Below are 12,829 nucleotides of genomic sequence, written 5' to 3'. Positions count from 1 at the left end.
TCATGTCTGCGGTGTAGTCATTGCCTATTCCAAAGTTTACCTGTGTGTGGGTGTGTGTGTTCCTCAGCCTGTGTTTACTCCTCATCCCCCACTGCTGTGACTGTACTTCAATTACCTCATTTATTTTATCGCTTTAATGCGCTACCTGAAAGATCCATTCTTCTATCTTCTTTTTTTTTACTTTCTACTTTTATTTCAACAACCCTTCTTCAACATTGTAGTACAATCAGAAGTTAGAAGGAGTATATATGGATATTTCCTATTAACACACCAGTCAACCAACCATATTTATTTTCACCTAAAATATCCCAACCATCAAAATCCATTTGGTTTAGTAAGATGGACTAGCAATGAAATAGAAAGACAAAGAGAGTCCGCTAACACATGATTGACCACATACCAGCCTTTGCTGCCTAACAGATTCTTCTTCTATATTGGTCCTTATTGTACCTCCCCACTTCTCCGATACCGTTTATATTGCAAACCCCCTAAATGCTCTACAAACATTTTTTCCATCCATTTAAAAACTCTCCGTAAGAGCTGCACCAAAAATACTTATAAGTCAAACTTGTTTATTTGGTTCAGTATGTGTTACTTTTTATCAGAGAATCGCATCCTCAGAAATGCCAACCACGGTGTATGCTGTATATTGGATAAATGACCACAATAAAAAAAATATTAAAGGAAATCCCCAAATTAAAACAACAGTGTGAAGAGAACGTAATATTTTCCTATGGACTACCAACAATCATCTCTCTAAAGTGGTAACAAAGATAGAACCCAAGGAAAAACACAAAAATACCTCCAAACCACCTCAAAAGGATGTTGCTAGCCCGTGGGCATCTTTTTACTTGTTAACAGAGGTAGCAGTACCTTTAATACTTTGCTGGCAACCTTCACCGTAAACTGTACTGAAATAGTAGACCTATTTCTCAATATAATATTTCCTTATTTGTTTAAATAAAATAAAAAACAGCACAAATTCTACTAGTTTTATTTCTCGACCTGCCTGGCTTTCTGAACTGTTCTGTGCTGATCAAACCGTCTTGTTTAGTGCCTAGTGATTGTTGTCAGCAGAACCTGTGTATAGTGTAAAGTCTAAATTATTTTCAAAATGTAATATCATAGATTTATAGATCTTTAAAAGTGACAATAGACACAGAATATAATCATTTCTTTATGCTGTTTTTCTTCTCTCCGTATTTTAATCTACAGAATCCATTGGTAAGTGCTTAGTCCTCCAGCGCACTTCTCCCCCCACAAGTCCATACTTAGTCTAGTCCTAGTATTCTAAATACTGCTAAAATGCATGGCATGCATTTTACTACTACCAGCTAGTGTAGTCACAAGACCTTTGTAGTGGTGCACAAACCTTCACAAAATGATTGTTGTTGTAGCAAACCCAGCCAACACCTATATCAAGAAATTCTCCTTTAGTTTCACTGATCCTAAAATAGATGTTGTACTTTGACCTGTACCACAGTGTTTGTCATCAAATGCCCTTCACAAAGCTTTTAGCTCAAGATGTGAATTACTCCCTAATCGTCATACTAGTGCAAACAACCTCTAAAGATACAAATAATAATAGTTATCCCCTATCTATTGATATGTCTGTACTAGTTAGTGGAGTTCAGAGACAATTTGGGTCCTTGACTCTTTATAGTACAGTGCAGTAGCACCTAGGACCTACTACCTTTATTCAGTATATTCCTGTTATCCTTTTCTATTTTGTAAATCTGATGAATTCTTCTTCCAAATTCTAAGCCTCCTTCTTCTGGTACTAATGATTCTTCTTTCTAATCTTATTTGCATTCATATTATCCACCCAGGTGGTACACCAATAAGAGGTAAGACTAAGAACTAAGAGTTACAGAATGATCTTATTCATTATTTTTTTGTACTTCCATTATACTTGTATCTGTTCTTTATCATTTAAATAGCATTTTATTCTGTTTATTCTTTTACTATTCAGTCATGTGTCTTATTCATCTCTTTTATTTTATTTAATACAACAATTTTAGTTTGTGATATGCTTCAAAGAAAGCATATCAAGGTCTTTTGGCCAAAGCCCAGTCACAGCTTTCCATGTGTCCCTCTTTTTTCTTCTTTTTCTTCTTCTTCTTTTTTTTTTTTTTTTTTTTTTTTTTTGTCCGATTGATTGGAGAGAAAAAAAAATCATTTTTTCTTCCTTAGCTGTTCATGTTCTGGACCTATGCCACTTGGTCTAGGGAACAGTTGAAGACATGCAGATGGCAACCAGGAGTCAACTTTTTGATCTTGTATTTCAGCGATGTTTTTGGTTTTGGTCTTGTAACTGTTCTTCAATTTTTCTTCTTTTTTCCAATTTTTTTTTCTTGTAGCAAAATTTAAAACAAACTTGACATTTTCCTCTTGCAAATTTACATATTGTAATTGTTTCCCCCTCACTGAAATTTCTTGAACTTCTTCATTGACTTTTTGGATCATCGGTTCTCCAGGCGCTGGAAACATCAGGTTTAAAACTTTCTATTTTAGTGATATGTTTATAGTAATGTTTTTTAATATACTGACTCAGTGTTTACAACTCTTCTTGTTTTTCTTTTTTGTTTTTTGTTTTTTCTTTTTTTTTTCTTGGGTTTTGTGACACCACACTGCTAATCCCACCTGTGGATTTTGATGGGTGTCTTAGGGGCCTACTGTGGACCTCAAGCAGTGATTGGTTGGCTTCTTCTGGTCTTGGCAGTAGCCATTGTTTTATTTTCTAATTCAAGTACTCTTTGTATTCCAGTATACATTTCTTAACTTGTAAGTTGTATCAAACTGTCTTTCTTTAGAGCCTGCATGTCTTTAATGAAGATTTGTCTCTTGAATTAAATCAAAATATATTTTTATTGATATAGAAAATTAATTAAAATATATATATATTTTTTTTTTTTACTTTTTGTACCATGCAGCGTTTTTGTTCTAGCTGCTCAATTTGGCTTTCCAAAAATGTTAAACATTTTGGTTTTCCAAAACTGAAACTTTCTAAACTGTTACACAGTTTCTAAAGACATATATAAGCTATTTATATGGAAAATATTAAATTGAGCAATGACAAAATATACAATATTTTGTTAAATTTCAAAGCCATACTTCCTTGAAGCAGTTTCACTCATTTCCATTTTAATTAAATTTTAACAATTTATTTACATAAAAATAAATGCTTGTTGTATATGTGTTTTGTTTTCTTATGTAAAAGTAACAATTGATGACCTGAAATGTTTATTTTACCATTGCATTACTTTTTATCTGTAGTCTTTAGCAAGAATCGACGTTGATTGGATCTTCCTATTCAGGGTTTTCTGTGTTACTAATGGTAAATTGGGATATGCAGAAATAACGGAACATAATCTGACTTTTTGCTTGGCTGTGTATTTTATATCTGGACAGGTGCACTACAAATTGAGCAGAGTGAAGAAGCTGACCAAGGAAAATATGAGTGTGTTGCAACCAACAGTGCTGGGACACGGTATTCGGCTCCGGCAAATCTATATGTAAGAGGTAGGAATGACAAACCCCTGGTGTCTGCATTCTGTGGGCAATGGGGGTATTATTTTCAGGATGTTCACGGTTACTATTATCACGATAGAAAAGTGGACAACAACTGATTCAGTAATTGTGGAAAATATAAGAATATATAAGTCATAACCTGAGGGTTGTAAGTATTTTTATATTTTAACTTCTTTTTTTTTCTTGCATTTAGTTGCGTGCATTGCATTTACTTTTGGGGTGCTGTAATTTTTGAAAACAAAAAAGTTTTGACTCTTTGGTATACTATTAATCCTGAATTTATAGTTTGATATTCTCCTGAATTGCAGATGACATTGAAAGCATCACGTTGGATACTGATATTGCTTTAGCGTTTGTAGTGGATAACCTTCTAACCTTAAACAGCATTATGAGCATAATTGTATATTCATCACACTTATTTTACTACTTTCCTTCTTTCTTTGTATTTTTGTTGTATTAATTTTACATACTTAATGGTAAATGTTATCCCTTCCACTACAGTAATGAACTGACTATTCTCTTAAAGGATAATAGCTCTTCCTATAAACGGATGAATTATGATCATACAGGTGACTGTAAACAATGGTCATTGTGCTTTGCAACTCGCAGAAAATGTACCTTTCATTTTGAGGCTGCTGTTTCACTAATGGTCGACGTTGTCTTGCTCATGTAGCTTCCTATGCAGACCAAAATCTGCAACTCTAACCGGTGTATGGAAACTGACAAGTGAAGGGTGATACCCTACAGTCAGCTCATTCCTGTAGTGCTAACAGTTTTAGGAACATACCTAGCTAAAATAAGTATATTCTCAAACTATTAGTGTTTAACGTCTTAATAAAAAAAAAAAAAAAAGTCAAATTACTGTCTTCAACACAGAGGTCTCTTGCCGAAACAAATCTTCAATTAAAAAAAAATAATAAGATAAAATAAATGGCTAGCTATTGTTTCTAAGCTGGAAAAAATGCTAACGTATTTTCAAGATTAGGGAGGTATAACAAATAAAAGATGTTCAAAAAGCAGTTGAAAGCCTTGATATGGCCTTTTTACTCTCTCTGTGTTTCCCTTGTTTTTCTCCTTTCCTCATTTCATTGTGTTCTGCATCAAACCCCTACATCCCTCAGAGCTGCGAGAAGGTTGGTGTGTTTTTTACTTTTTACCCACCTTACAAAAATATTAATTCAACAATAACCAAGAATACAAATGAAATGAATGTAGCTGCATTGTGGTTTTTTTTTTTAGTTTTTTTTTTACATTTATTTTTTAATTAGTTTAGTGTAAAGTTTTGGCAATGGATGCTCCAGTTTGGCTTCTTATGCTTGCTGTAATCTAAACGTGATGCATGCGAGAATGATCTTGAGTGCATGGCAACCTCGGATATGATAACTTTTCTTTTGTTTATTAAATGCCTGCCTATACTACTGGTTTGTTATGCACGCTATTAATAGATGGCGTATGACATATCGGTTGGGTTTAGGATCGCACTGTATTGTGACATCTAATTTTGAGCTATGCAAGAACTGTATCTTTGCATGTGTAGTTATTACTTGTCTTGCAAGTTACATGCTTGCTCTTTCTCCCTATACTCCTGCCTGCCATACCTTCCACAAGACCATAAAACAATTGCCTCTTCAATTATTCTCTCCGAGAATCACATTTGCAAAGTTTATTCCTTGATTTCTAATTCATGGCACCAGCAAATTAATTGATTGTAATTGGGATATGGAACCATAGCGCTTTAAATGATTATTTTATAACAAAGTAGAATTAACACCTGAATAAATGGCCCATTACCAATACCCTTCAACTAGTTTTACTAAATATAATGTCACCTCTGAACAAATTTTTTTTTTTTTACTTACTGAAGTGTGTAGCTCTGTGCTGTACGCGGATTATAATTCCAAGTATGTTACCACCAACTGGTCATATTATGTTATAATATCTAACAATTAGCATTATGCTGGTACATGCTAGTTATAACTAAGGCCTGGTTCACATCTGCATTCAGTATTCTGTTTGGGAAGTCCACTTGGGGACCCCTGAGCGCAGGGTGTGAACCAGGCCTAACTGGTTTACAGTTGGTGGTGTTATATGAAGCTTGCATCCATTTTCTTTGTCATAAAATAACCTAATTTCACTTTTCTATCTTTCTCATTATTTTGAATGAGGGATGTTCAGCATCTAAAGTGCCTTAGGTCCTGTCCCTATCTTCAAAGTTTTAGCAAATGTACGGTAGAACTACGTTTGGCCAAATCTGATGCAAATTTTCATTGATGTGACTTATACTCCTTTGTGCTTGTGACTTTATGGAAGTGTCCATCAAAGCCAATTAATTCCCATAGATATATTCAAAATTAATACATTTTGTTAGATTCGAAACATGTGCCATGATGCTTCAATGGAACATTGACGTTCTTTGATGTAAAACAGGAGAGTTGAATAGTTGAAGAAGAAATGTGTGTCTCTTTTTGCTTACTAGTGTAGATTCTGCAGATGCTTGTTGAAAATACAATTAACCTCCTAGTTGACACCCTAATTTACATATGAGATATCTCTCTTAATCCAATAGCTGTTGCTTTACCTAGAACTTGTATGTAACTAAACCTTGAATGTTCCTCCACCATATTCCTCTTTTCAGCACACTTACAGCCATAGTGACATTTTAACAACTTCAGCCTAATCTAATACTTCCCCCCTTGTCTTCTCCTCCTTATTTCAAAATCCCAACTTTTTAGTTGTGTAAACCCCTATGTCCCCTTTTATTGTTTCAGTGCAGATATACAGGATCTACAGACAGACAGACAGACAGACAGAAAAAAAAAATCATACATTTAATTTCTATGTAATCTATTTTTATAAATTCCCAAAGCATGGTTGCCTAGACCTCAGTCATTTGCTTGCATGCATGACCCAGTCCAGTACTTGAACTGGCTTTGCCTCGTTTTCTATAATGATAAGTTGAACTCTATATTTTGCTATCTGTTTCAGTATATAAGATTTGCAGGTTGCAATCACTCTGGAGTCTGAAAGTAAGCCACTGTTACTTTCAGTACTTTGTACAGTAGGCGTGCGCCAGAACGGTGATGTGAAAATGTGTCCAGTCACATAAACTCACATCATCTGGGGCACTCAGCACTTGAGGCTGTGTAACATGAGCATGCTGGCAATTCACCAGTTCTTTTATTGAATATGTATGTATATAGAAAGCAAAAATATATACATATGTATTTGCATGGTGTTTGTGTTTTGTTCAGTAGTTGGTAAATTGTTGGGGCCTGATAGGTGTAAGTAAATGTATGTTCTATGTTTTGAATCAGAAGTTTGCATTTAGAAAAGTCAATGTGTATGCACTAGTTGTATACAGTATAAAAGTTATACAAATTGATTTCTACAAATGTGTCTTTGTTATGTGCATGTCTTAAGAATTACGACTTCTATTTTTCCTTGGTTGTGTTATGCTTATTTTGTGCTTTCTTATTTTGTTCAGTGCGACGAATTGCTCCAAGGTTTTCTATCCCTCCCACAAATCATGAGATCATGCCTGGTGGAAGTGTCAATATCACATGTGTTGCAGTAGGGTCTCCAATGCCCTATGTGAAATGGATGCTGGGTGCTGAAGACTTAACTCCTGAAGACGATATGCCAATTGGAAGAAATGTACTGGAGCTTACTGATGTCAGGCAGTCAGCTAACTATACTTGCGTTGCAATGTCTACTCTTGGTGTTATAGAAGCAATAGCACAGATAACTGTTAAAGGTAACAAACTTTATTAGTGTCTGAAGATTCTTAAAGGGGTTTTCTGGTGGGTGAAACATTTTTGTCTCAGAATGTATTTAAAGAGATCCTATCATTTAAACACTTTTTTTTCTAGTTGACACGTCAGAATAGCCTTGAAAAAGGTCTCCTACCTTTATAATACGTCTCCGGCCCACCTTTCAGTGAAAAATCAGTTTTTTTTCAGTATGCAGATGAGTTCTCTCACAGCACTGGGGGCGGACCCCAGCACTCAAACAGCACTCGGGGCATCCCCAGTGCTGCGAGAGAACTTTCTCCAGCGACGCCTCCGTGTTCTTCAGCAACCGCCTCTTCATCTTTTTCTTCTGGCTGGAGTCAGACTTGTGCACCTGCGCAGTCAGCTCTGCCATCGGGACCTAGGCAGAGCCGAGTGTACAGGCTGGCCGGCGGCCATTTTTTGGAGGCCGCTTACGCGTGCATGTGCAGTACGCTCCTGTAGTGCTATGGAGAACAGTACAAGACTGTGTAAGGGTACTGGAGGAATGGTACTACACAGAGTTCTAAGGAAAGATGCATCAGATTTGTTATCTCATAGGAATTACGAGTATTTAGAGCTGCATTCCTGCAAAAAAAGTTCATTCTATTGCCATCAGTATCTAGTTTTGGGTAACCTGAAGGATTGTGAGTTCAATTGCCAATTTCATTGTAGTACTATAAGAACTACAATGATAAATTGTCACAAAATCCAGAATTATTCTAATGTATGTTTAACAAGACTAACAGGTTGATTTTTTATCTGTAAAGCTTGTCTTATGAAGATAATTTTCAAGTTATTACCTGACCCATACCTTCTTTTGTCCCTTAAAATTGGAAAAAAAAACAACTGTTTTAGACATTTAAGAAGTGAAAGCCAATATTGTATTATATGCATGCACATGTTTTTGATCTTTCTGGTAGTACATGTTTTAAAGTACAGTTTTTGTGAACTGTAATTACGTAATAGCTTTGAGTAAATTAAGTATAATTTGTAATGACATAAAAAAGACATTTACTTTCATTTATTATTTACCTTACCCAGACAATAATCAGGGTTATTAGGGCAGAAATTGTTACATAAACAGATTATAGTATTTACCAAAGCATTCAGATTATTTCCTGTATATGAAACATATTGTATTTAAACTAGTAACCATATTTTTATTATAGCCTTACCACGGCCGCCTGGAACTCCTGTGGTGACAGAAAGCACTGCTACAAGTATCACACTAACCTGGGATTCTGGAAATCCTGAGCCTGTAACATATTACATAATCCAGCACAAACCGAAGAGTTCTGAAGAACAATATAAGGAAATTGATGGTGTGGCTACAACACGCTATAGTGTTGCTGGCCTTAGTCCATATTCTGAGTACGAGTTCAGAGTGGTTGCTGTGAATAACATAGGACGTGGCCCACCTAGTGAGCCTGTCACCACAAGGACTTCAGAACAAGCTCCATCTAGTGCACCTCGGAATGTGCAGGCACGCATGCTGAGCTCAACCACTATATTGGTTCAATGGGAAGAACCTGAAGAACCCAATGGACAGATACAGGGCTATAGAGTTTATTATACTATGGACCCAACCCAACATATTAATAGTTGGACAAAATATAATGTAGCTGATAGTCAAATTACTACTATTGGAAACTTGGTGCCTCAGAAAACTTACTCAGTGAAGGTCCTGGCCTTTACATCAGTAGGGGATGGACCTTTATCTAATGAAATTCAAGTCATCACACAGACTGGAGGTAGGTTATGCATTCTGTCACATGTAAAGGTCATACCTTTATATCAATTAAATTGTTCTTTTTAAACTACCGTATATACTCGAGTATAAGCCGACCTGAATATAAGCCGAGGCCCCTAATCTTACTACAAAAAACTGGGAAAACTTATTGACTCGAGTATAAGCCGAGGGAGGAAATCCACTATTGCAGATAAAAAGTCTGGTCATGTGCATTGCAGCTTAGTAACTCCATGGGGATCATAGTAATAGCAGATAACTCCCATCATGTCCCTCACATTAACCCACTGTGTGCCTCACATAAGAGTTACTGATATGTGGGACATATGGAGGTAATAATTAGGTATCTTCATAATAAAGGTCCTTCATTAGTACCCTCATGTGTCCCACATATTAGTAACCCTTATATGGGTATTTTACCTTCATTTTTCACTTAAATAATACATAAAAACAAAAATCTCTAGTCGAATAATGTTAAGCAGAATTTGATAATGTATCATATTTTTTAACCATGAAATCATGTAATAAACCTTACAATCCATCTTCAAAGAACATGTTATCCTCCATTAGAAAACACAGTGTACTGTAAAACAGGCAGACCAACACATCAGTCACCAAAAAAGCTGTGCAAGTCAATGAATATACAGATAATTTAATTAGCTATGTTGAATATTTGTAACTTCTAGAACATACTGGCAGTATCATGTTCAATGCATAATTTACCTAAACAGATGTATCAAGATATTTATTTTTGGAAAAAAATAATGTTTTGGAATTTGTTGGTTATATAACCTAGGAAAAAAATTGCACACTTCCTATGGACCCTTAAAACATCACCTGGATTTAGATTCAACAGAATGATCCTTGGGTTTGACAATATACTTTCTGACCAGTCCTGTTGGCATGACTTGTTCAGTTTTGTGTATTTCACATTGAGGTGTTTTTCTCCACTCAACATGACCAGTTATCACAAAGTGATATTCTAACAATCTTGTATGTGTCTCTGTGTGACTAGCCAATGCTGGAGGGGGGATAGCCATTCTTTCACTTGTTTTGATAGCATGGTGTGGTATTGTGTTGAATTGGTTTCATAAGAAATTGAATCCACTTCTCAACCAAATTAAGTTTGGGTACAACTGTACCTTCTGCACTACTGAAACAGACGACACCAATAAAGCACCTGTAATTGGATAGCATGTATGTGTGTTTTTAGAAAGCTCAAGCAGTAATTAAAAAATTAGTTATATTAGATGACCTTTTTCTATAATTACTGTTCTATTGGAAAGGTATTATTATGTGTATCCAATGGAAAACTGAGTGGTCAATCCTTGGAAACACTGCACTAAATTAAAGGGGTTATCCAGGATGTGGAGTAACCCATGGGTCAGTCGGGAAGGTTTTTGTTTTTGTTTTTTTTTAAAAAAAACATACTCACCTGTCTCTGGTGCTCTGTTGTCCACCACTGGTGCCCTTTCTTTCTCATGACGAGGCCACTTTGCCCTCTTCAGTGACCTCTGAGGCAACTGATTGGTCTCAGTGATCATGTGAGCCTCAGGGCTTCTGTAAGCGTGGCCCTGGTTCATGACAGCAGCAGACATTGGGGACGGGTGAGTAAGTGGTTTTTTTTTATTATTATTATTATTTCAAAACCTTCTCCAAATCCTGAGTAACCTCTTTAACTCTTTATGTTATAGGAGGTAATAATTGCTGTGTTTACATGTATATTCTTGCAGTACTCTTCTCATTCTCCAGTTTACATACTGATAGGTTATTGGGCTTGTAATGAAATAGGCACTAGTGTTTTTGTGTGTGTTTGTGACTGGGAAACTAGATTACCAGCTCCACTGGGGACAGAAACTGCTGTGATTGATTCTTTGTACAACTCTGGGGACTATGTTGGTGCTTTATAAGCAAGATAAATAAATAAAACATTTGTTTCTGCAGTTCCTAGTCAACCACTCAACTTCAAAGCAGAAGCAGAGTCAGAAACAAGTATATTACTGTCCTGGACTCCCCCACGTTCTGACACAATATCCAGCTACAAGCTGTATTATAAAGAAGGGGATCATGCAGAGGAGGTAACTTGTGGATTTTGCATTGTCAGATGCATCTTTTTACTGTTATGTGATATCCCACAAAGCTTTGAGAGATTCCATAATGAATAAAACGAAATCAAGATACATAGGATACAATAATGGCAGCAGTGTGCAGGCAAAGGTCAGCCATTACAATGCCTGTGTAAGACATTGAAACCAGCAAAAGAATGTATAATGCATAACTTATGTAGGAGGGCGCTTATGGAATATCATAAATGTTATAAATATTACATACAATAAAGTATAAATGTATTACATATATTTATTCCCTCTTTTTCAATAAACACTCTTCAAATAGTGGAGAAAAATCTAACAGCAGTTCAGTACACTACAATACTGTACTACATTTTACAATGGAGCCTAAAAGGAGTGTGTCAGTGGTTTTTACTGTGAAACTGCCAGAACTAGACAACACTTTCTTGGAGTTTAATAGCCTCCTTTAATTATAGGCAACTCCGGTCACTCCAGACATATGTTGGTTTTTTTTTTTTTGTTTTTTTTTTTATCAAAACTAGAGATGAGTGAACCTTGTGAGATTCGTTTTGCAAATACTTGTGAGGTTTGTCCACCTTTTTGTTTGGAGGCAAACATAGAACAAACTAGAATTGCTGTTATATGGGGCATCCTTGCGGGATTGGGTGCTCCCTCTGGGTTCTCTTCTGGCCACCTGGGTGAGGTCACTTGCCCTGGGGGACTGCTGAGGCCTGTGATTGGCCCTCAGTGTTCACATGGGGCACACAGATATTACGACACTTACATTCAAGCATCAGTACGTTGGTGCGCGGTATGTGAATCACCACTCAGGAGCAGAGGAGAAGAGTTAAGGAGTCTATGAAAGAAGACTATGTTAGAAGTGTAGTCTATGGAAATTATCTCAATTAGTGATACTTAATAATTATTGCCTTTGATACCTCCTTTGTTAAACTTGTAAAGTTGCTCATACATGACCCTGTAGACTGGGTACAATATTAAAAGTTGCAGATGCCATTTTTGAGTTGTGTACATATAAATGACTCTTGTCACTGTCTTTTATTTTGAAAGCAAAGCTTTTATGGGTTTTTGTTTTTCTATGTACAAAGAAATCCAAATTCTGAGTTATTTATACTGTATACTTTTTTTGTGTATAAATCTGTGACTTTTCAGATATTGTGCTATGCTATGCCTGGTGAAGAAACCCAAGTAATCTCGAAAGCTTGTCATTTTCAATTTTTTTTTTTTTTTTTTTTTTTTTAGTTTGAATTTGTTTCTTTTCTATCTTTTGTCTAACAAGCTACAGCACAGTACAAAGATAAGATTTAGGTTTAACCAAGCACTTATAAAGTTCTTATACCTTTACTTGAATCCATCTTTCTTCAGCAATCTGTCACCATTGAGCCAACTACATCATATCGGCTGCAAGGCCTGAAGCCAAACACTTTGTACTACTTCCGTTTAGCTGCTGAGGCTCCACTTGGCCTTGGTGCTTCAACAACTGAAATTTCTGCCAAAACCCTGCAGTCAAGTAGGTCTCTTTCTGAATTATTATTTTCATTTGCCCTAATAAGACAGTATTTGACAATGTTAGATTTATTGTATATGTTAGATGTTAGGTATTGAGGAAGAAAGTATAAAGTGCCCAGGTAAATTGTACTGAAGTTATACAGCAAAAACCTTCATTCTTAAAAGTCAGATTCATGAAATGTTTA

At 35.8% G+C, this 12,829-nt stretch overlaps 1 protein-coding gene across 37 annotated transcripts in view; it reads left to right on the top strand.

The window, feature by feature from the left end:
- PTPRD (protein tyrosine phosphatase receptor type D) overlaps nt 1–12,829 on the top strand; it is a 1,471,303-nt gene that overhangs the window by 1,338,719 nt on the left and 119,755 nt on the right. For 22 of the 37 annotated variants that reach the window (XM_075278421.1, XM_075278585.1, XM_075278490.1 and 19 more), the window contains 6 exons: nt 1,830–1,847; nt 3,412–3,522; nt 7,016–7,285; nt 8,471–9,052; nt 10,993–11,126; nt 12,501–12,645. In XM_075278421.1, the coding sequence (XP_075134522.1) occupies nt 1,830–1,847; nt 3,412–3,522; nt 7,016–7,285; nt 8,471–9,052; nt 10,993–11,126; nt 12,501–12,645 (1,260 nt within the window). Of the gene's footprint in view, nt 1–1,829; nt 1,848–3,411; nt 3,523–3,689; nt 4,665–7,015; nt 7,286–8,470; nt 9,053–10,992; nt 11,127–12,500; nt 12,646–12,829 lie in introns of those variants that run through there. The other 15 variants (XM_075278482.1, XM_075278474.1, XM_075278597.1 and 12 more) reach the window with 2 other exon arrangements.

Source organism: Leptodactylus fuscus, chromosome 1 (genome assembly GCF_031893055.1).
Source record: "Leptodactylus fuscus isolate aLepFus1 chromosome 1, aLepFus1.hap2, whole genome shotgun sequence".
In the NCBI taxonomy this organism is placed as follows: Eukaryota; Metazoa; Chordata; class Amphibia; order Anura; family Leptodactylidae; genus Leptodactylus; species Leptodactylus fuscus.
The sequence above is the reverse complement of the archived record's forward strand: the minus strand, read 5'-3'. Positions and strand labels throughout refer to the sequence as shown.